At 59.6% G+C, this 22,460-nt stretch overlaps 1 protein-coding gene across 1 annotated transcript; it reads left to right on the top strand.

Annotated features, from left to right (window-relative positions):
• Nucleotides 1–547: 547 nt before the first annotated feature.
• Nucleotides 548–20,906, top strand: LOC102520321 (cytochrome P450 26B1). Its single transcript, XM_032497818.1, is given in 8 exon segments — nt 548–2,148; nt 5,644–5,868; nt 14,669–14,692; nt 14,694–14,945; nt 15,218–15,373; nt 16,811–16,828; nt 16,830–17,096; nt 17,477–20,906. Coding segments are annotated over 8 exon segments (1,539 nt in total). The 5' UTR covers nt 548–1,944; the 3' UTR covers nt 17,870–20,906.
• The last annotated feature ends 1,554 nt before the right edge of the window (nt 20,907–22,460 follow it).

Genomic DNA, 22,460 nt, shown 5'->3' with positions numbered 1-22,460 from the left:
GGGACCAGCATCGGGGTCCCTACGACGCTGCAGAGGGCTGGGGGACTACAAAATTAGAGGGTCTCAAGGTGTCCGAGAGGAAGGGCTGCAACGTTAGCGGCCCGGGACGCAGACGGGGAGAGGGGAACATCGGGGTCTTGTAGGGTAAGCCATATGGAGAGGGGGAGGGGCCTTGGCATCCGAAGTTTGGTGATGTCCGGGTCCGGGATGGGGGACCCCAGGGTGAAGGGATTGGGAGTAGCAAATGAGAAGATTGAGGGTTCCTGGCAGATAGGAATCGCGGGGTTCCGTGGGATAGGGGCTAGGGACCCTAAGCACAGGTTCAGGGGCTTTTGGAGCCCTCAGTCGAGGGGCAGTCCGGCAGAGACCTCAGCTGCTGGGGCGACGGCCCAGACGGGACTGCCTGGGGTAGGAGAAGGGGGCCTGGGAGGGAGGAAAAGAGGGAGGGAAGTAGCCTAGCAGCCAAGCGGGCACCGTGCGAGTGCGCACCGTGTGTGTGTGTGTGTGTGTGTGTGTGTGTGTGTGTGTGTGGTGTGTGTGTGTGTGTGTGTGTGTGTGTGTGTGTGTGTGTGTGTGTGTGTGTGTGTGTGTGTCTCATCTCGTCCGTCCGTAGGTGCCGGGCTCAGCGAGACGCCGGCAAGAAGGAAGAGGAGGCGAGAGGTGAACTGAGTTTGATCCTGCGGCGGCTACAAGTGGGTCCGGGGCGGGCGGCGGGCGGCGGGCGGCCGGGGCGGGGCGGGAGGCCGGCGGGCGCTCACACGCTCCGGCCGCCGGCCTCTCACCACGCCTCCGGCTTTTGTGAGCGCGGGGGGGTGGGTGGGGGGTGGGGGTGGGGGGGGGCTGGCGGAGCGCCCACGGCGCAGCCTCCCGCCTCTATATAAACACACGCATCGCCTGGCTTTGGGCTCAAATTCAGATTGAGAGAAGCTTTTAAAACCATCAGCCCTGAAATCCTGCCTCCTGCTTTTCCTCCTCTTTCATTCCTTTTGCCTTCCTTTCTTTTTCCCCCTTTTCTTCCCCCAGCAGCAACTCCAGAGCCGAGAGACTGCGTCCCAGGACGGACTGCTTTTTCTTAATTGATACAATAGCCCAGCTCGGGTTTTCACCTCCTCCCCCAACCCCACCCCGCCTCACCCCTCCCGCCCGCCGCCGCCGCCGCCGCCCCAGCGCCCGCCCGGGGCTCTGTCGCCGGCTGCGTCCCGTCCCGGCCGCGGTCCGCCGGCTCCGCACCCGCGCCCGCCGCGCCGCCTCGCCCGCCGCGCCCGCCTCGGGGGTGCAGCGGCGACTCTGGGGCTCGGGCGCGCCGCCCGGGGCAGCCCAGGCACTCTGGGCTCGACCTCTCCTCTAGCCTCAGCCGGGGAGCCTTCCCCCTCGCACCCAAAGTTTCTGGGGTTCGTTGGAATTTGGGATTCAGGATTTTTTCCCTTTTTTTTTCCACCTAGGAATTTGAGGGGAAAACTTTCGACAAATCGATCGTATTTTCTCTCCGCTAGTTCTCTGTCCCCCTTCTTTTTTTTTTTTTTTTTTCGAGCAGGGGAAGGGGCTTACGAGAGAGGCTCCCGCTGGACAAAGTTTTCCAAAGTTTTCCGAATGTGATGGTTGCGGGGAGAGCTAATTCACCAGCTTGATTCACGGCTTCATCTCACCACCCCTCGAGCAGCCCCCAAGCCCTCTATAAGGGAACAAACAAACAAACAAACAAAGTTACACTCTGAGTCGCCTCGTGTCTCCTCTCTCTTCTTTTGGGCGATTTCCCCCCCTCTCTCCTCTCCCCTCGCAGCCTCCACTTCCCTTCCCTCGCCCCTTCCTCCTTTTCTGTTTCGGCTGGAGGTGCCAGGACCCCCGGCCGCAGCCTCCCCTCCCCCGCCGCTCCCGTCCCTTCTCGTCCGGCCCTCCCCTCCCCCGCCGCGGCCCGCACAGCCAATCCCCCGAGCGGCCGCCAACATGCTCTTTGAAGGCTTGGAGCTGGTGTCGGCGCTGGCCACCCTCGCCGCGTGCCTGGTGTCGGTGACGCTGCTGCTGGCCGTGTCGCAGCAGCTGTGGCAGCTGCGCTGGGCTGCCACTCGCGACAAGAGCTGCAAGCTGCCCATCCCCAAAGGCTCCATGGGCTTCCCGCTCATCGGAGAGACCGGCCACTGGCTGCTACAGGTAAGGGCGCACTCCTCGCTCCGTTGCTCTCCAGGGTCCGCTAGCCGCAAGCACCGGCGAGTTGGAGCCGCCGGCCGGCCAGGGGGCGCCGGGAGCCTGAAGGCATCGGTCCCCGCCCCGCCCCTTCCCTCCTCTCAGCCTGAGCTGCCCGGGCTTCCCCTGCCCGCCTACGGTGTGGTTCAGAGCCCGCTGGCGGCGGGTGCGCACGTTTAGGGGGCTGGTAAGAGAGGTACTCGCACCCGAGAGGGCTCCCGAGACTGACTTTTTCCAGTCTCAAGAGACTCAGCAGGGGTGCATAAAGCGTCCGGGCTGGGAGTGCGGGGGGTGCAGCGCAGCGCGAGCCGGAGGGGGCGTCCAGTTGTGAGTCGCTTTCGCCGCCCCTTCGCGCTCCAGGCCCCAGTAGTCGTCCGCCTCTTGGGCTTTGACGGTGTCACTGGGATCCGAACACTGAGTCAGGGAGAGAAGGAGAGGGCCAGTGGCAGCAAGAATTGCCCCTTTAAGATCCGGGCTGTGTTCCCGCCTCATCACCGGCTATGCCAGGTACAATTGCCCTGGTCCACGGTCCGAGAAAGTGTGTGTGTTTTGTGGTGGGGGAGGAAGGAGGTAACCCAAAGAAAATAAGACTGAGACCCGAGGTTTCCCGGCTTTCGGAGAAAAGGGGCTATTTACTTACTGGGTGGAGACGGTTTAGCAGGGGAGAGTAACTTGGGAGAGGTGTGATCCATAGAGCGCGTGTTTGTTGTTAGACGCCGCACAACCCACGCTGCTGGTGATAATAGGGGTAGGCGCGTCGGGAACCAGACCCAGGTAGGTAATGGGGAGATTAACCTGGAATTAACCTCGTCAAGTGCTAGACAATCGCTTTTGCAATTTGATACACTCCAGGTTTTTCTTTAGGGAGGGGGGTCCTCTGGGTTAACCGCGGGAGGTGTGTTATGTGCGTGTGTGCTCGCGTGTTTGTCGGGCGGGTGCTGATGCGAGTTAGCGGAAGGATGGCTGTACTGAAACAGACAGCCCCAGCACGGGAGAGGTGAGGCGGGAGGTGAACGTACAGATCCGTAGGTTTAGAAGTGCGAAAGCTTGGTTTGAAATTAACAGACGCGTGCAATCCGCGCGCGGACACAGACACCCCGTGCAGCCCCGCCCCGCCCCCCTCCCCCGCCTGGCGCCAATTGACAGCAGAGCAGGGGCGAGAGGGGCATGCGAGGTTCCTCTGCCCAGTGGTCTTCCCAAGTCTTGGAATCAGTCCATCTTATTTGGGGGCTGTTCGTGCAACAAGGTGGGGTTCACTTCAATCAATGGGACCCCCGTCACTCCGTAAAGAAATCCCTAGAGCTACTTCCGTGCTACCACACTTAAAGGGTTAACTGCAGCGGTGGTCTAGGCTTTTGGCTGAGACTTTAGGAAATAAAATAATTCACAGGGGTATCGGCCTCTGCCTTGTTAGAGCCAATCTGCAGAATTCGCAGTCTGTCACCCCCGACCTTCCCTGATCTCCACCCCCGCCCCCGACGTCCCCCTGACCTTTTCTCCGAATCCCACAAGGACCCCTGGGGCTCAGTCTCCAACCGACAGGTAAGATGGGGAGGAGGAAGCAGGCCTTAAGCCTCTGGATCCATCCGCCCCCGGGGCCTTTGACTCTGAGGTGGGAGGGAAATGGGGGATGCCTGTAGAGGAGCATTGAAGGGGTTAATGGGAGCCCTCTGAATCCCAGCTTTATTTTTTCGGAGTCATTTATCAGATTTTACGGGGGGACCTCCAAGGGCTCTCCGTTTCCACCGTGCGCCATCTAAACAGAGCCCAGGGCTAAAAATACAACATTTTTGTATAAATTGGACTCGCGGCCCGAGCGGCTGCCCCTATGAAAGTCCTCTTTGTGAAGACCGTGGAAACGGCGGACAAATAACTCTTTATTAATGCCACAAAAAACGCACTTTAATTATAGTTAGGCAGATCAGAGGTGGGGGGGTGGCAGGAGAGAGGCGGCGGCGACCTCGGAAAATTCACAACCCAACTTTTGTGTCGAAAGAAAAGAAAAACAGAGGAAACGCAGGAGAGGAGAGAAGGAGAGTCAGACGGAGTGAGAGAGACGGTAGAGACTGAGGGAGGGAACTCCGTTCCTCACCCTCCTTTTGTCGCACCTCAACCCTCGCCTCGATTTCTCTTAAAGGGGTAGACGCCATCTAGAACTGCGGCTGGGTGGGGGGAGTTCTACCCCACCCGCCAACCTGGGAGTGGGGCGGCGTCCCCCGCGGCCCAGCCCCCCTCTTTTGGAGGCGCGGGCGCTCGGGGCTGGATCCTTGTTGCGCGCCCGGGCCGGAGGCGCATGTGGAAAAGTGATTAGGACTCCAGGTTCTGCAGAGTCACTTTTCCGCAGGGCTGGGGTGTGTACACATCTCGATGGAGAATACTTTTCGGTGGAAGAAAGGAAAGTGAGGAGGGGTACCAACCCGGGAAAAGAGGAAGCCGAGTTATCCCTTCGGGGGTGCATGACCCCACAGGTCTGGAGCCCGCATCGTCACGTCTGCTGGCGGGCAGGCGGGACAGCCTGACAGGTGGCGCCCCTCCCCTTCTCACCGGGTGCTGCCCGGCACAAGAAGGGTTAAAATGTGGGGTTGGGTGGCGAGCGTCGACGTCAAAGGTGAGCGGGACGCCCCTGCCCCCGCCCCTCGGAGGTCCCCTCGGTTTCCGGTACCCGCGCGGGGCCGGCACATCCAGCTCCTCCGAGCGCCGGGCCCGGGCTGGGGCCTGGCCGTGCTCGGCTTGTGCCGCCGCCGCCGCCGCCGCCGGGGATCCGGTTACCTGGGGCGGCCGCCCCGCCTCGCCCCGCCCCGCGGGAAGCGCCTTTCTCCGCGCTCGCGTTCCAAACTCCAGGGCGGCGACTAAAGCCCTTTTCAGTTATTTCCAGGGCAAATTGCATTAGGAAAATCGCGGCTCTCGGCCCGTGACCCTACCCTTTGGAGCCCTCGGAGGGCCGCCGGGTCCCTTCGCGGCCCACACCCGCGAACGGAGGAAACCCCAACCCCCATCTGTAGTGATTGCCTCCGGGCACCGACCGCTCACCGCTATAAATAATCTTTGGCCTGCGGCCACCCCGCGGGGTCTCGCCAGCCCGTGGCTGGGAGCCTGGAAATATTTATTCCGAGAGTCTCCGGAGCGCGAGGCGGGGGATGGGGGAGGAGAAGGCTCTAGCTTCGAGTCCCGCCGTCCGGGATACCTTTTCCCTCCCGCAAGTCATTACTAAAAATCAGTCTCCCGCGGGGTGCCCTGGGCCTCTCGCCCCCTTGCATTATTTATTATCCTCTAGGCCCTACTTCCCAGTTCTTGTGCATGCTATGAAAAATAAAACGTGTGTGTGTGTGTAGCGGGGTAGAGGACCGGTGCCCCGGGTGGGGTCCTCCACCCCTCCCCCGCGAGCCCTCGAGGCTGGGCCTCCAGGGCGTCCCATCTGGAGATGTGGGCCTTGAGAGAGGTTTCTCGCGTTCCCCCCCGCAGGGCTCTGGCTTCCAGTCGTCGCGGAGGGAGAAGTATGGCAACGTGTTCAAGACGCACTTGCTAGGGCGGCCGCTAATCCGCGTGACGGGCGCGGAGAACGTGCGCAAGATCCTCATGGGCGAGCATCACCTCGTGAGCACGGAATGGCCACGTAGCACACGCATGCTGCTGGGCCCGAACACGGTGGCCAACTCCATCGGTGATATCCACCGCAACAAGCGCAAGGTAAGAGCTCTGGGCTAGGAGCCCCGGAACCGTGCTCTGACCCTCTTTTCCCGTACACCCCCCCCCCCCGGGGTAAGGAGTTCTCAGAGCCCCAGGGACGTCCCCACCTGAATCTGCGTCCTTGTTTGCACACCGTGCTGGAGAGGATCCCGAGGCTTTCAGCCTAGACGGCTGCGATTTGGGATCCAGGTCCTGCACAGGCCTCCTCCGGGCCCGCCCTCTTGCTGACCCACTACGCCACTGCACACTGCCAGGCCCAGCGAATAGCTATTTGGGGGGTGGTTTGGAAAACTTAAACATGCGGCGACAGGGGCGTCCAACGCCTGTCCTCATCGTGCTCCACAAAACTAGAAAAAAGAGAGGGTGGATGGTGGCCAGCGCTCCCCTTTTCACTCCCTGGAATTCTGAGGACTTGAGATGGATCATTCTCAAATCACACCTAGCCTTCCTGCCACAGGTTGATTTAAGGGCGACACGGGCAGGGGCGGGGAGCCGGGGACACCTTATGGGCAGCGATCGCTGGGCCCTGCCTGGGAGAGCTGAGGTGAAATTTGGGCCACCGCGCGCGATGGTCTGGACTGAGGAAGGAAGGGCGGAGGGGTGGGAGAACCGCCGAGGGGCGGCGGGGGATCAAAGCGCACCTACCCCCTCCCATAAAGAGGAAGAGAAAGTGGGTGTTTATCCCGTGGATTTCCCGAGCGCCTGGAAGAGGCGCGCAGGAAGCGAGCCAGCGCGCACGGAGCAGGCCTCCCCGCCCCCTCCCAGGGCTGCGCCGCCGCCGCGGCTCTGAGCGCCGGCGGCACGTGCTATTTGAACTGCAGTAACCCGAAAGCTGAGCCGCCGGCGGGCGGGGCGCCGGCCCGCTGGCTTAAAGCAGCCGCGATTCGGGGGAGAGGGTGGGAGGGGGGCCTGGACGACCTCCCCTCCCTTTATTTTTTCCATTGGGTCAGTGGACCCACCAGGTTTGAAACCTAAAGGAAAGCGAGAGGCGGCCTCTGATCCCCGGGAAGAGTAGCAGAGAGGGAACAGGGGAGGGGGCGACGGCGGGCAGCCCCCTCCGCCGGAAGCCTGTGTGTGAAGTGGTCTTGGTGAACAGAGGAATTCATGCTATGGTATTTGATGCCTTACGAACTGCCTGTGAAGAGTACTTCTCCGTAGCAGACAAAAGGAGGAAAATCAGAAGGGACTGGTCTGCGCGTACACCGCTCCCCCCCAACCCGACCCCGGGCCAAAGCGTGAATTTCAAGGGCTGGGAAAGGGGCTTCTAAAGTCGTCTCCCCATCTGCTTCACCAAAGCAGGAAGCAGCTAACCGAGCCCGGGGGCAGATGACGAGGGTTCTTGGGAGTGGCTGGGAGGGGGCTTTAGGCTCCGGAATCGGGACTTTTCAAATATGTTGGACGCTTCTTTTTTTTTTTTAGTCTTTGTGACTCTGCCGAAAGCTTTTTTTCAGAGAGTTAGGAGAGAGCCCCAGACTCAGAACCCCAGCTCCAAAGAACGTGGCTGCTTCCTCATTTTATCTTTATGAAGGCTTTGACAAGAAAGCGATTGAGAAGGGGACCCTGAGGCTAAGAGAGGCTGAGGGACTGAACCACTGTTAGGAAGGGAAGAAAAGACAGGGCAGGGCCTACAACACAGGAATCCTTGGAAAGAGTTGCTTCTAAGTCACCAAACAGAGCCCACCTGGGGCTGCAGAAGCTGAGGGTGGGGGTGGAGATGGGGAGTGCGTGCTGGGAGGCAGGAGGCTTGGTCAGGACCTGAGTGTGAGACCCTGGGGGTGCAGAGGGCTTTGGGGGGAGGTTGTTGCCCTGCAGTTTCATGCACACTCTGCTTGACTTGGCTTTGGGCCTCCAGGTGGGGAGGGCCCCCCTGGAAAGCCCCAAGATTTTGGCTTACATTGTTCAAGGGGGAGGAGAAAGGAGGGGCACCGATGAATGCTGCTGGAGGAATATGCCACGAAGAAAAGGGGAGGTAGGGACTGGATGAGGGGGTGGGATCCTGGTAGGGCCAGAAAGGAAAACCCTGAATGAGGCATATATGGTCCCCCTCTCTGGGGCTCCCTTGCCCTCTGGCTCCTGGGGGAGGGTGTGGTGCAGCCAGAGACCAGCTCTTCCTGACAGTGGCTTGGGAACCTGAAGGAGGGGCCATCCTGTGTGTACTAGTCACATGCTTGTTGTGTGGCACGTAATGGGGCTCCTGTGTTAAATGGGCAGATGGAAAGGTCCTTACCCCAAATCTCTAACTGATGTTCCATAAACTTAAGTTTACAGGATTAAATAGCAGGTCTTGTGTCTCAAACATAGGTTTGTATTTGAAACATAGAAGCGGGGAAACTTGGTCCTTGCCCTCAAGAAGTGGAATCCAGCTGGAGGGATGAGAAGCGTATACGCAGAAGCACACATATTGGTCCTGGAGAAAATGGCCAGTCTGTGGATCCAATGCCCAGTGGACTCAATCTGGCCAGGGTGGGGCTGCTGTGTGCCACTCCCCTCCTCCCCCACCCCCCAGGCCTTATTTAGCCCACGGTGCAAGCAGTGGGAGCAGGGACTTGGCTGGAGAGCCAGCTGTTGGGCCAGGCCCCAGCCCGGTTAGAATGTATTTGCAGGAATTGGGGCCCAGGTGTGCTGGGGCCCTGCTGGCGGGGAGCTCAGAGCGTCACTATTTCCATTGGGGCTGCTACCCCACCCCTTCTCTGGGAGGTCTGACCAGATGTGCTGGGAAGGGGCTCCTCACAGCCATTGCTGCACTCCAGGTGTTTGTCCAAGGCTGCCCTGGTGGTCTAGGACCAAGAAGGGTAGGGTTGCCAGGGAGAAAGTCCAGAATATCTTGCTCAGTCTAACAGAATCCTATCTGGAAGCCAGACCTGTGTCCCTATAACCATGACCTCAGACTCTGTCCCTCCTCCGTTGTTACCCACCCCCTACCTGGGGCCTGGGATGTCTCTGAGGGGGAGGGACCGTATCCCTCTTTGTGTGCAGAGAGCCTGGGTTTTGCCCTAGGAGGGTGCATGGAGTCTGATAAGGAAGAGGCACAGAGAAGGAGGGGTGTTGCCATGGGTAGTTCTGGAAGCACCCAGGGCCCAGCCGCCCAGACCAGGATCAGACATTTCCTCTTTCCCTTTGGCGATAGGGCCGGGCCTCTTTGCACCAAAGGGCGGGCATCTTCAGGGCTTTTCAGACAGTGGCCCTGAAACGCTGGCAGGGAACTTGGAGTGCATCACAGGGATGCACTTAGCCTTGGAGCCCTGGGCTGGAGAGACCCCAGGAGTGGTGGTCTTGTTCCTCCTGCCCTGACCCCTGGCTTTAGGGACCTCTGTGCTCATGGCTGGCGTTGGGGAGCAGCTCCCTGGGTTTTAGAGGTAGAGATTAAGAAGCCCTGCCTTCCCACCCACTGTCCCTCACTGACCTGGCCTTTGGGCCCCATCCTGAGTGGAGGTGGAGCTCAGGCTCAGGGTTACTGCACTCCTCTCAAATCCTGTGTATCCTGGAGTTTGTGTCAGAATGGAGAGGCCAGGAGGTGCCTCAGCAGGAGGGCACAGCCAAGAGGGCCAGTGGTTGCCGGTTCCTGGGGAAGGCCAGCTCAGACTGGCCTTTGGACGAATGCACAGCACCTGGCTTGAATGTCACATCTGCCAGGTTCAGCTCAGGGCAGAAGGTCCCACCTGCATCAGATGGGGAGGTGGTAGGTGGCACAGCCGGGCAGCCCTGCTACTGGGAGCTCTGCCCCGCCCCCCAGCATAGGCACAGACAGAGCCTTTGTTCGGCCAACAGAGATCCTTCACCCAAAAGTTACTGTAACACTAGAAACTGCTGAGGGGGCGGGTGGTAGGAGCGGATCTCTCTGAAGGTCGGCGGGGGAGGGTGCCCACGACTGCTGCCCAGCGCCTGGGGGTGGGCTCCTCACTCTGCCTGCCCTTGTGCCAGGCCGGGGCTGCCCCTCCCTCTCCCCCGACTTCTGTGTCCTCCCAGGGTGGGGCGGGGTCCAAGGCTGTGATGCTGAAACATGTTTGCGCACTCTCCCAGCCTGGGGAGACAGTTGTGGCCTTGGTCGGAGGTGGGGAGGCTTGGCTGGAGTCCCGTCTGGCCCTGAGCCCCCTGTGCCATGTTGTATTTGTTCCAGGTTCCCCAGGCCAAAGGGCAGAGGTTAGAGGTGTATCTCCAGGGGCTGACAAATTTTGAGAGCAAACCAGAGTAGCTGGCTTTACCCTTGGAATAAACTTGGGCCATAGAGGTGGGTCTCCTCCAGGGCTCTTAGATAAACTCAGAGCCCCCACGATTGGTAGAGGGTGGCCCAGTGGGGTATGGAGTGGCAGACGCAGGGTGTTTAGGGACCCTAGTGAGTGTGGCCAGTCATGCCCTGGATGTGACCTTGGAAGGGCCCTTCCTGCTTTGGGCCTCAGCTTTCCAAAGGGCTTTACCTACGGCTGGAGAAGGGGAAGAGGGTCTGGGTGGACCTTCTTAGGTTCTGTGGTCCAGCAGGTATGTGCTCAGTGCTGCCCTCCCCTCCCCTACCACGTGCCATTGTTGTGTTGAGACCATTGGAACTGGAGTCAAATGGGGGACGGCTACTGCGTTCCCACAGATGCTGGGAACCCAGAAGGGGCATGCCCAGGCTGGGGGGTCTGGGCCAGCCCCTCCCAATCAGAGGGGCTGAGCAGGGCCTGGCTTGGGAGGCAGCCAGGGTGAAGCCGAGGGCCATGGAAACGCCAGGCAGCTGGGAAGATGACGTCCTCTCTCGGCCTCCCCCTTACTTGAGTATAAAGTACACACCTTGGCGTCACCCCTGTGCTGTGCGGACAGCTGCCGCGGCGGCTGCCCGCCCTCTGTTATTCTTTCCACTCCGCAGGCCGTGGCTCCGGTGGCTTGGCGGGGTGGCCTGCCCAGGCCCCCACCCTCCTGGGCAGCCGCTTCCATTCCTCCCAGTCTGAGTCACTGGCCCGGGGAGTGGGTTCCCTCTCGGTTCTTCCTGCTTCTGAAGCTGCCCATCCTCTCTCCCTCCATCCATAGCCGCCAGGCCAGTGGAGAAGGGGAGGTTACCTGGCTGAGGGGTCAGCACGCAGGGCTGTGGGGGTCCAGTGAGCGACGCCCCTCCCAGGGCACTGGGTGAGAGGCGGAAGCGGGGAGGGAGCCATAGGGGTGTTGGGGAGGCATTAGCAAAGACCACAATGGGGAATTTGAGCCTTGACAAGCCCCCTGGTGGTTCCCCCAGACCCTGGTTGCAGAATCAGCTTTTATTCCAGGGAGAGGGAGAAGCCGGGATGCAGGCTCTTGAACCAATTGCACTGTTGGGAAAAGCAGTAGAGGTGGGGGGAGGGTTTCCGAGCACATCCTTCAGAGTGAGGACGCATCCTGCCCCGCGTCCGTCCGTGCCTGAAGCTCCCGGGTCTCCCGTGCGCCTCTGCCCTGCTTTCCCTGGCACCAGCCCGGCTGGGATGTCCATACCTGCTGCTCCCTCTGCAGGGCTTTCCCCAGGCCCGGCCGGCTCCCGGTGACCTTTGTCCAGCATTCTTGGCTTACTTGTGGGAATTCCCAGGGAAGCCCCAGAGGGAAACAAAGCAGCCCTGGCTCTTGTACGACTGTGGTCAGGGCATGGGCTCCGGGGCCCGCCAGGAACCCTTCCCCTCTTCACACTGAGCCCGGCGCCTTCCCCTGTGCCCGAGTCCTGACCCTGCCCGCCCCCACGTGCCCAGGCCTCCCTCTGCCCTGGCCCGCACCTCCGCCTCCTCCTGGTCTTTGTGGTGGGTGGTGGTTTCTGGGCTGCCCTGGCTTTGGGAAGTGCCTGCGCTGTTCACCCTGGGCACGGTCCCAGGGAGGAGGCCCTGGAGTTTTCCCGGCGCCTGGGAGGCCCCGATGCCTGTGGAACAGCTAGGCCGGAGGCAGGGGCCTGGACTTGGTGACCTCTGAGCAAAGCCCCTTCGGCCCAGTGTGCCTGCAGTCTCTGCCTTTGCTTGGCTTCTCTGAGTAATTCCTCCACCTCGGGGCTGGGGGAGGGGTGCGGCTCAGAGGAGAATCGTGGGACAGCCAGGTGGAAAGGGACTGCAGAACATTCAGTTAGACTCCGGGATGGTCAAGGTAAGAGCTCTGGTCATGGCTACAATTCTTTCAGAAGCCCCACCCCAGGTGGCCTGCAGGTGCGGGGTGTCAGTGGGCTTCCTGGGGTCATTCCAGCTCCTTGCCTTGCTCAGGGCCCCTTCCCATCTAGAGATAAGGCTATGGACACCCTGCCCTTGGAGTCTCTCTGCTCAGTCCTAGGTCCCCTTGAGTCCTCCCTGCCCTCCTTGGCCCCCAGGGTTTGAGGAGGAGCGATTCAGCCAGCCATCGCTAGAGGGCGCAGGCAATGTAACCTTTGGGGCAGGGCAGGGCTTATTTATCCCTGGGTCCTGCCTGGCCCACTCCTCCAGGTACAGTGGGAACCCTCTGAGCGCCTCCTTCGGTGACCCTGGGATGGCCCCTCCTGAGCTTCTGTAGCCCATACGGGATGTGTGAGTGGGGGCCTGGCAGGCACTTACTGGATGATTCTTGCAATGCCAGATTCTGGGCTTCTCTGAGGGGACAGTACCTCGGGACACATGGATATTGGTGTTTATATGATCTGCACATTGAAAGGACTCACAGAGGTCACCTGGTTCCACCTCACCAGTTTACAGGCGAGGAAACTGAGGCTGGGGTGGGTGGTGACTTGGCCATGATCACACTCACACAGTAAGTTGGTGGGTGATCTGGACTTAAAAGTCAGGTCTCTGGGTGCCCAGCCTGCCTTTCCCCAGCCCCAACTGCATCTTAGAGCCTAGCTGCTTTGACTTTGGCTGGTCTTGGTGGGCCTGGCCTCTGCTCGATTCCCCCTCCACCTGCCCACCTTTGGGCCCAGGTCTCCGTGTGCTGCCCCTGCCTTCTCCCCTTCATGGCAGTGCAATTCTGGCCCGGGCTGGCTGGCTCTGGCCCCTGTGCCTGCCTGCTCCTCCTCCAGCCTCCCCACCGAGGCCTGGCAGTCACAGAGTTATGGTCCTGCCTCCCTCGTGAGCCTGCTTGGCTCCCACAGATCCCTCTCTGCTCATCCTGTGGGCTCTTTGCTGTTTTGTAAGGGCCCCTAGTGAGCCAATGTTGGGCCCCACTCCCATCCATAAAACTCTTGGACCAAGAGCTGAACCTGGAATCCTAAGGACACTAGGGTGGGGGAGCTGGGGCAGAGAGCACCCTGAAGGGAGGTGGCAGCTGAGTTCCCACCCCAGGAAATTCCCAGGGCCCCCACAACTGAGCAAGGTGTGAGTGACCTGCCCAGACCTGGGCTGCCCCGGCCACCTCCCCTCATCCTTCCACATTCCAGCTGTCCTTTCGTAGCAGGAGCAGCCCCAAACAGTGCTGGCTTCTCTGCCCTTCACTGGCCTCCTTCCCTCCCTCCCTCCTCCTGCCCACCGGGAATTTCGGAATCAAAGTGCTATTGTGAATGCCTGGCTGGGCCACTGAAGGGCCAGCACTGTTATTTCTACAAACCAGCCCTCCCATTAGCCATGCAGGGCTGGGGCCAGGAAAATGTTACCTTTTCCTCCTTGAGCTGACTGCAGGGGAAATTCTCACATTTACAGTTTGTGCGGTGGTTGTGTTTGGGGGCAGGAGGGGAGGGCAGGCGCGTGTGTGTGGTTTGCGTGGGGCTGGGGGGCGGTGTGGCTAGAGGAATATTTGCCTCCTCCCTCTGTGCTGCCCCTCCCCTCTCTGCCTTCCCCGATGACCTTTCCCTTGGTGCTGGTGGGGGCACCCCCTTCTGCTCTGGACTCTGGAGACTGAGGTTAGAGGCTGTTGGTTACCAGTGAGACCCACAGGCCATCAGTAAATAACCTAACATCTTACCTTCTCCTGTCCACGGTGGGCAGCAGCCTGAAGCCATGCATAGGGGCATCTGGGTGAAGAAGGGGCAGGAGGACTGAGGAATTCCTTGCTCAAGATTCAGGAGGACAGAAAGCAGGGAAGGTGGAGACAGGACTCATTGACTACTTAAAATGGACTGGGAAGATACAGGAATTAAAAGGGCTTCTATCTGGGTTTCTGATCTTCTGGAGTGGAAAGCCTTCTCCCCATCCCCCTGTCTCCAGACCCGGCCACACTGAAGACACTTTCATGGCATAGCTGTTAACAGACTCCCTAGGATCTCCACCTTGTTATTTCCCAGGGAGTGAGAGCAGTTTTGGGTCTCAGGAAGTCCTGCGTGCAGTCTAGCCTTAGGCTTTCTTGTTCTCCCATCAGTGGAGTAAAAGAGCCACCTACTGTTTTCCCCCTCTTCCTTGTCCAGTCTACTCACCTGTGTTCTATTTTTTGGGGCCACTTCTGCCCCGTGTCCTGGGCATTCAGGAATGCCCCCCCCCCCCGCAATGGAGGCCTCCTCTCCAGCCCCGCCCAGCCACCTCTTGTGTTGCCCCCATGGCTGGTCCATCGCCTGCAGACCTGTTGGCAGCTGGACTGTCTAGTCTCCAGGCTCTGCCATTGTTTGGATCACATTTTTTTCTGGGGCTCAGAAAAGGAGATGACAGCTCAGGTCACCCTGTGAGTGATGTGGAAAGTCTTAACTTCATAAACTGTGTTTTAATCCTGTCCTTCCCCTGCCTCCCCTCCAAGCCATGGGCAGTAGAGGGTGGGTGTTCAGAGTAGAGGAGCCAGCAGAGGGGCTGTGGCTGCAGATGGATGGAGTTGAGCTCGATCAGAGTAAGGACCTGGAGTTTCCCCTGATTGCAGTCATGGGAGCTGTGCTTCGGTCAGGCCTTGTGAGCACGCCCCAGCCCATCTGACCAGCTCGCCCCTCTGGACCCCCCAGGTCTTCTCCAAGATCTTCAGCCACTGAGGCCCTGGAGAGCTACCTGCCCAAGATCCAGCTGGTGATCCAGGACACGCTGCGTGCTTGGAGCAGCCACCCCGAGGCCATCAATGTGTACCAGGAGGCACAGAAGCTCACCTTCCGCATGGCCATCCGTGTGCTGCTGGGCTTCAGCATCCCCGAGGAGGACCTCGGGCACCTCTTCGAGGTCTACCAGCAGTTTGTGGAGAACGTCTTCTCCCTGCCTGTTGACTTGCCCTTTAGCGGCTACCGGCGGGTGAGCACACAGAGCCTCGGAGGAGGCGAGCTGGGCATCCGTGAGCCCTTCCTGCCCTTCCTGAGGGAGGGGGCAGCTGACTGGTCACGGGGGCAGAGAGAGGGGAGGTGTCAGCGGAAGGGTGGGGTGGAGCCTTCACCCGGGGTCTCTGCAGATTAGATGGGAAGTTCTCAGAGGAGTACCCCCATCCCTGGCCCTGCCCGGCCTTGGGAGGAGGCTCTCTGTGACCCTGCCCTTCCCCTTGGGTGACCGGACGGCCTTTCTCCTCTCAGGGCATTCAGGCACGGCAGATCCTACAGAAGGGCCTGGAAAAGGCGATTCGGGAGAAGCTGCAGTGCACGCAGGGCAAGGACTACTCGGACGCACTGGACATCCTTATTGAGAGCAGCAAGGAGCATGGGAAGGAGATGACCATGCAGGAGCTGAAGGTGAGGCACCTGCCCTCCCCCGGGTGGGAGAGTCCACATGGGTAGGGCCACCCTTCTCTCCCCACGGCTTGCTGTGCACCCAGTCCTGGTGGTGGGTCCCCACAGCAGCTGAGCCCCATGCTTTCCCCACCCATAGTCCCATCTACCATTTTGGAAAAGATGCTGAAAATTGGCTCTTAGAAACCCTGAATAGACTCAGCATTAGCGGCTTTGTTGACACCCTGGCAGCCACTCCCCCATATTCACTGTTCCAGTGCATTTCCCAGTATGGCATGGTCCCAGTAGCCCTGGGAGGTCACCTAGGGAAACGCAGGCCCAGAGGGGAAGCCACTTTCTGGAGGGCAGCCTCAGCTCTTGTGGAAGAGCAGAGAGATTTGGACCAAATTTAGGTCTCCTCTGGTTCCCACCAGCCTTTACAAGTTGATGGCATTTGACACTCTCCCTGCCCACCTGGCACTGGCCAAGCCTAGCTGGGCTGCGGGCACCGAGACTGTCCACACTGGGCTCCGAGAAGGGCTTCCTGCCTGCCCTTTCCCAGGGTGGGTACTCCACGTGAGGGGAGGCGGCATCCGTTCATCCTCGCCTAGACTCTGCCACCCTCATGCTGGCCAGGTGCTGGTGGCCACGGACCGCAGACTGCTCCGTCCCTGTTGTCTCTGCTTCCCCTGTAGTCTGGCTCCAGCTTTTTTCCTGGTGAGCCAGGAAGGAGACCTAATGACTTTCCCATTTCACAGGAAGTTTTGTGACTCTTAGGTGGTGCCATGGCAAGCGAGGGACCCAGGTTCCTTCACTCCCCTCTCTGGGCTGAGCGTCCACGCTAGTAAAGTGCAGGGTTTAGAATGAGATGACTTGTTGAGGCCTTTCCATGGGGCATCATTGCTCCCCAGGGAGCCCTGGAAGGGCTCTGAGTCTTCTGGGGGCCACCTCCCCTCGGCCTTCTCACTACATTCCCATCCCAGGGCCTCGAGGGTGTGACCCCAGGCTGCTTCCCCAGCGGCTCAGCAATCCGGACCACCTGGAGATAGAGGAAGGGGCTGGGGCGCCTGTCAGGAGGCCCAGGTTTAGACCCTGCACCTCAGCCCCACTCACCTGGCAGTGCCTGCTCCTTGAGATTTGTTCTTTTCCTCCTGTGAGCTCACTGCTCTGATGAGGGCCACTGGCGCTGGCCCTGGAGTCCAGCAGTGAGTGGGAAGCAGCCCTACCTCAGGGGACTTTTAGGCTGGTGCCTCTGCCCGGCCAGGGGACTAGCCCTGTAACCTGTGGCCATCATGGCCCAAATGCCCCAGCAACGTGATGCTCAGAGGAAGCAGGCAGGGCCCAGCTAGATGACCCCTGGGGCACGGGGGACCCTGGCAGAGAGGGGCTGCCCCCAGGCTGGGGCCGCACGGCTGAGCCCAGGTCCAGGTGGCGAGCGGTGCTTCTCCCCCGTGGCTGCAGGATGGGACCCTGGAGCTTCATCTTCGCCGCCTACGCCACCACCGCCAGCGCCAGCACCTCGCTCATCATGCAGCTGCTGAAGCACCCGGCCGTGCTGGAGAAGCTGCGGGAGGAGCTGCGGGCCCAGGGCATCCTGCACAGAGGCGGCTGCCCCTGCGAGGGCACGCTGCGCCTCGACACGCTCAGCGGGCTGCACTACCTGGACTGCGTCATCAAGGAGGTCATGCGCCTGTTCACGCCCGTTTCCGGCGGCTACCGCACCGTGCTGCAGACCTTCGAGCTCGACGTGAGGCTGGGTGCCGTGGGGCGGGGGCCCTGCCGCGGGGGTGGGAGGCTGGCTGATGGCTCCCCGCGGGGTAGGTGCCTCAGCCTGCCGGGGAGACAGTGCGGGCTCTCAGGGAGCTTCTGGACCGATGGGAGAGACCCTTCCCCAAATGCTGGGTCAGATGCAGCCCACCTGGATGTCCTGTGAAGCTGCTTGGGGACAGCTATAAAGATGGACTAATCAATACAACAAAAGGGGAGGCTGGCCAGGCCCCAGGCCCCCAGTGCGGTGCCGCCAGGAACAGCTGGGTGGGGGCAGGCAGGCAGAAAGTCCTGGGTCCCCTCAGACCTCCTCTGGTTCTCACCATTCTCATCCCACCCCTGCCCCCACCTTGCCTCCAGGGTTTCCAGATCCCCAAAGGCTGGAGTGTCATGTACAGCATCCGGGACACGCATGACACGGCGCCCGTGTTCAAGGATGTGAACGTCTTCGACCCCGACCGCTTCGGTCAGGCACGGAGCGAGGACAAGGACGGCCGCTTCCATTACCTCCCTTTCGGCGGCGGTGTCCGGACCTGCCTGGGCAAACACCTGGCCAAGCTCTTCCTGAAGGTGCTGGCCGTGGAGCTGGCCAGCACCAGCCGCTTCGAGCTGGCCACCCGGACCTTCCCCCGCATCACCTTGGTCCCTGTCCTGCACCCTGTGGACGGCCTCAGCGTCAAGTTCTTTGGCCTGGACTCCAACCAGAACAAGATCCTGCCAGAGACGGAGGCCATGCTGAGCGCCACGGTCTAAGGCGCCAGGCCCTAGAGGGGTGGGTGGTGATGGGAGGGTAGAAACCTGTGTGTAGGCGGGGGCTGGAGCCCGGGGAAGAGGGAGGGCCCCCCAGACCTTGCCCTCCCCTGCCCCTCTCCCCAGCAAGCCCCACCCCAAGTCGAAAGGGCCCCGTCCTTGCAGGGTGGGGCCCTTCCCCAGCCCTGCTTCTCTCCAGTCTCTCCAGTTCCCACCAGCTTGGCTCCTGGGAAAGGGCGTGGCTCTGGCCCTGCATGCCCGGCACAGTGTTAAATGTCGGTGGGCTGTGCTGCAGCCTTTGCTTGTGATGTTCTGCCCTGATCTCTCCCCTCCCTCTTCTTTTGGACTCTTTTAGTTTGAGGTCAGGTGGTTGACATGGGGGAGGAAGGAAAAGAGGTGCTCCCTTTGGCCCTCTCTTCAGCGCCCCCTCCCCTCTGCCTGGGCTTAGAAAGGCCGAGTGCCCCTCTGGGTGTGGCCACTGGCACCCGCGGGAACAGCATCTTGGGTAATAGAATGACAGTCACCCTTGGCAGGCTTGGCTGTCACCAGCCTGGAGGCCCTGCCCCTTGCCATTTTGGACATTTGAAATTACCTATTGCTGCTACTTTTTCTCTCTTCTGACCTTGGGGCAAAGGAGCCCCATGCCCTGTCCTCCCAGCATCCTCTCTGGTGGCCCTGGGCATGCGCACTGACATCCCCACCTTCCCGCCAGGTGGCCTGGAGCCCACCCTGCTCCCTGTTACACACACTCCCAAGGCCCTCGGCTCATGGGCTGCCCCCCAACACTGTCCCTATTTATTCACTGATATCACCTGGGACTGGAACTAGCATGTCCTCTGTCCCCTGGCCTCCATCCCAGCTGTCCCCGGCAGGACTTCTGCAAGCTACACAGCCCCCCAGGCCTAGGGTCGAGCAGCACCCTAGTTGCCAGACCTTCTGTGGGTTCAACCGCAGAGCCTCACTCCCGGGGTGAAGTCCAGCGCCTCTGCCTCTGTCCCCTGCTGGAGATGGGGAAGCAGCCCCCTGCCTCCCTCCCGGCTCCGTCCGAGACCTTGATCACAGCGGGGTTTGGAGGCTGCCACCGTCTCCCACTTGGTCACTCTTCACCCCTGGTGCCCCCCACTCTGGCTAGTGAGTATGGGGAAGGATACGGGTTCTTTCTTCTGATGGGGAGCCAGGCCTCCGTCATCCCCCACTCAACCCTCTCACTTTGCCCGTTGCCCTTTGTCCTTGGAAAGGTGTCCCTGAAGTCCCTTCCCACCTCTGTGCCACTGTCTGCTTAGCCCAGCTCAGGGGGGTGGGGACTGGAAGAAGGCAAGGGGAGGTGTGTGCAGAAGCAGCCCTTCCCCACAGCTGGCCCGGGCTCTGCCTAGGGCCTGAGGCAGCTGTGGGGGGCGCTGCAGGGAGAGCTGACGAGGAGGGTATGTGATTTGTGAGAACTGGCCGGTCAGGGGATGAGAGAGGAGTAGCTCCTGCCACTGGCCTTTTGAGTGTTGGGAACAAGACATGCCTCCCAGGGATGTTCTGGGGCCTTTGGTGAGTCTCGGAGTAATTTTGTCTGTTTTCAGATTTTTCTTTGCTTTTCGTGTTTCTCTCTTGGCTTTTGATGTTATGAAAAAGCGATGATTTGTCTTTATGAGAAATTCAAAAACACACAGAAGAGGAACGCAGGACACCTATCCCCCTAATTACCCCTCCTCCGTAGCAGTGAGCACTGCGAGCAGCTCCGTGGCCCCCAGACGGGGTTCAGCGGGCAGGTGGCACATCCCCCTCCTGCCCCATTTCCACCTGCCTGGTGGTGGGCTCCGCAGGAATGGCTCGTGCCCCACGGACTGCTCTGTAACCCCATGCACAAGCTTTTCACTCATTCCTACCTTTTCACTGTTAAAAACACCAGTGCAGCACAGATATTATCAGCAAAAGTTGACATTAAAAAAAAGTTAGTAGTATCTCTGTCTTGCCACATTCTGAAAAACAGGCAAAAAGTGTGTAAAGACTCATCAAAGTTTGCAAGATAGCTGTATGGTGCAGCAGAATTTGTTACCTACAGAAAGCCCCGTGTCTGGAGGGCCGTGCCCCTCTCAGCTGACCCAGCCCCAGACAATTGTTGACTGAATATCTGAGAGTAAGTGCGTGCAGCTTCAGACAGGAAGCCCACCGGGCCTGGCCCGGCTGAGGGGCGGGGAGGCTGGAGGGCCACCTGGGGAGGGGGGGCTCAGTGGCCTTCGCTTTGGGTGGCCAGCCTGGGAGGGGCCGAGAAGGCAAGGCTGAGGGCATCCCCGTGACGGAGGGAAAGAGGGATCGTTTGCCCCGCTGGGTCTCAAAGGCAATAAGAAGAGAACAGAAGAAAGCTCTTGAATGGCTGACAGGAGGGTTCCAGTGTCGAAATTCACCCGTCTCTGTAGGTCCATCCGTGTCTGCGTCTGTGTATAGGTTCTCTAGAGGTAGCATTAGATGAGCAGTGTTTTCTCACTTAGCATTCCTAACTATTGTAACTTGACGTTAAAGAGACAAAACCCCACACAACTCTTTCTGCCACGGGCTTGCAGATTGAAGCACTTTCGATGTTGGGCGCTGGCATATGTGTTCTGGGCACCATCGTGACCCTGCCCAGATCGCTATAATGTTATTTTATACACAAAACTTTTTTTTTTTCATAAATGTTATAATTTTGTGTCTGTCTTTATAAACTATTATAAGTACTATTTTTGTTATAATTCAAAATAGATATTTAGTATAAAGTTTTTGCTGTTAAATATTTGTTATTTAGTAAAATATGAATTTTTTCTCTATTGTAAACATGGTTCAAATATTAATATGTTTTTATCACAGTTGTTTTAATATTGAAAAAGCACTTGTGTGTTTTGTTTTGATATGAAACTGGTGCCGTGTGAGTGTTTTTGCTGTCATGTGGTTTTAATCTGTATATAATATTCCATGTTGCATATTAAAAAATGAATGTTGTGCATTTTGTGATTTTGGAAATACTCAATATGGCTCTTTTATAGGCTTCCATAATAAACCGTGGGGACTCACCCTTGTTTGGTTTTCTGGTCTCTGCCTTCTCAGCTCCCTGAAAGGGTCCTCCTGGCCACCCATGTTCCCCTGAGAGACTGACACCCTGTCCCACCTGTGAGGCGGGACATTCTTTCCCAAAACATTTGTCCGGAGAGGCCAACCCACCATTCCTTGTGCGAAGGCTCAGAGAAGTCCATGGCCTGCCCTGCGAGGAGCAGGTTCCCTGGGGAGGGGAAGATGTAACTGGATGGCCACTGTCCCCAGAGGCCTGCTAAGGGCCAGGGCAGCTGGAGCCAGCTCCAGGCCGAGTGTGGCTGGGCCTGGCCGGGCCAGGTGTCTGGGTCCTGGACACGGCAACCCAGGGTGCTGAGGGCCTGATCTCAGAGTCCATCTTGTTACCATGAGTGAGGACACTGGTGTCCACAGCCACAGGGCAAACTGGACAGTGGAATTCAGTTCTCCTGACTTCTAGCCTCATGCCCAATGAGGCGAGTCTCAGAGCCTGTTTCGTGGGTGTGGCCCGAACAAATAGATTCCAGGAGCAAATCAGTTTGGGGAAAGGGTTAAATAGAGTTAGGCAGATTCCTTCTCTGCGGGACTTCTCAGGACCTTGAGCCCTGGGATGGGGACACTGAGAAACTACATAGTGTAGAATGTGCACATCACAGGGCTCCTCAAGCCCACTGATGACTGAAACCATGTCCCCTTTGTCCATTGTCACACTCCGGAAAGGTGCTCTGCAACCTGACTGCTGCCGAGCCTAGAGGTGACCCCGCAAATGTTGTGATGGCCAATGTGAGACAAAGGACGTCCAGGGCAGACCCCAGACTTGAGGGACTGTGGGCAGGGAAAGAGGATAGTGAGCGGTAGAGCTGTGGCCCCTGGAGCTGCACCAGGACCTGGGGGGCCCGGCCCTGGCAAGGCCAAGATCTCACAATGCCCAGCTGGTCCCGGCCTCGATTTTGCTGGGTGCCCTCCCCAGTCAGCCTGGGAAGCACCCCCCACCCCCGCGCCGGCCTGAGAAAGGCCTTTTTGAGGCTGCAGTGTCTCTTCTCCATACAGTCGGTCAGACCCTAACTCAGCTCAGAGCCCTGGGCCCAGATACATTCCAGGACACGGGGGCCTCCTGCTGCCTGGGTCACAGAGCCTGGCTGCCCAGATAAGCACCCCCAGCATCTCCTGAACTGTGCCACCAGGCTGGCTGCTCAGCGAGCCCAACCACCCAGGCCTTTGCCCCGTGTCATCCTTCTGCTTCACCTCTCCCCAGCGTGCCCAGGTCTGCGCTCCCTGAGTCCTAGCCTCCACCCTGGGGATGGGAGGGCACGCTGATTCCGTTTTCCATGAGCTAAAGCAGAGCTCTCAGCGTAGGCAGAGACCTGCCCATAGCCGCACAGAAGCAGAGGGTGGTCCTGTGCCCAAACGGGGGCCACCTGTCCCTCCCAGCACAGGCCCGATCCAAGGGGCTCCCCCACACAGAGGCCTCCAGGGTCAGGAAGAAGCAGCAGCGACAGCCCCAGCTTCCCCCGGGAGACGTGCCAGCGGAAGGTGGTAGTTTTTCAGAGCGCAGATTCCATCT

Source organism: Camelus ferus, chromosome 15 (genome assembly GCF_009834535.1).
Source record: "Camelus ferus isolate YT-003-E chromosome 15, BCGSAC_Cfer_1.0, whole genome shotgun sequence".
NCBI classification, from domain to species: domain Eukaryota; kingdom Metazoa; phylum Chordata; class Mammalia; order Artiodactyla; family Camelidae; genus Camelus; species Camelus ferus.
Note: the sequence above shows the minus strand (reverse complement) of the source record. Positions and strands in the feature narration are given on the sequence as shown.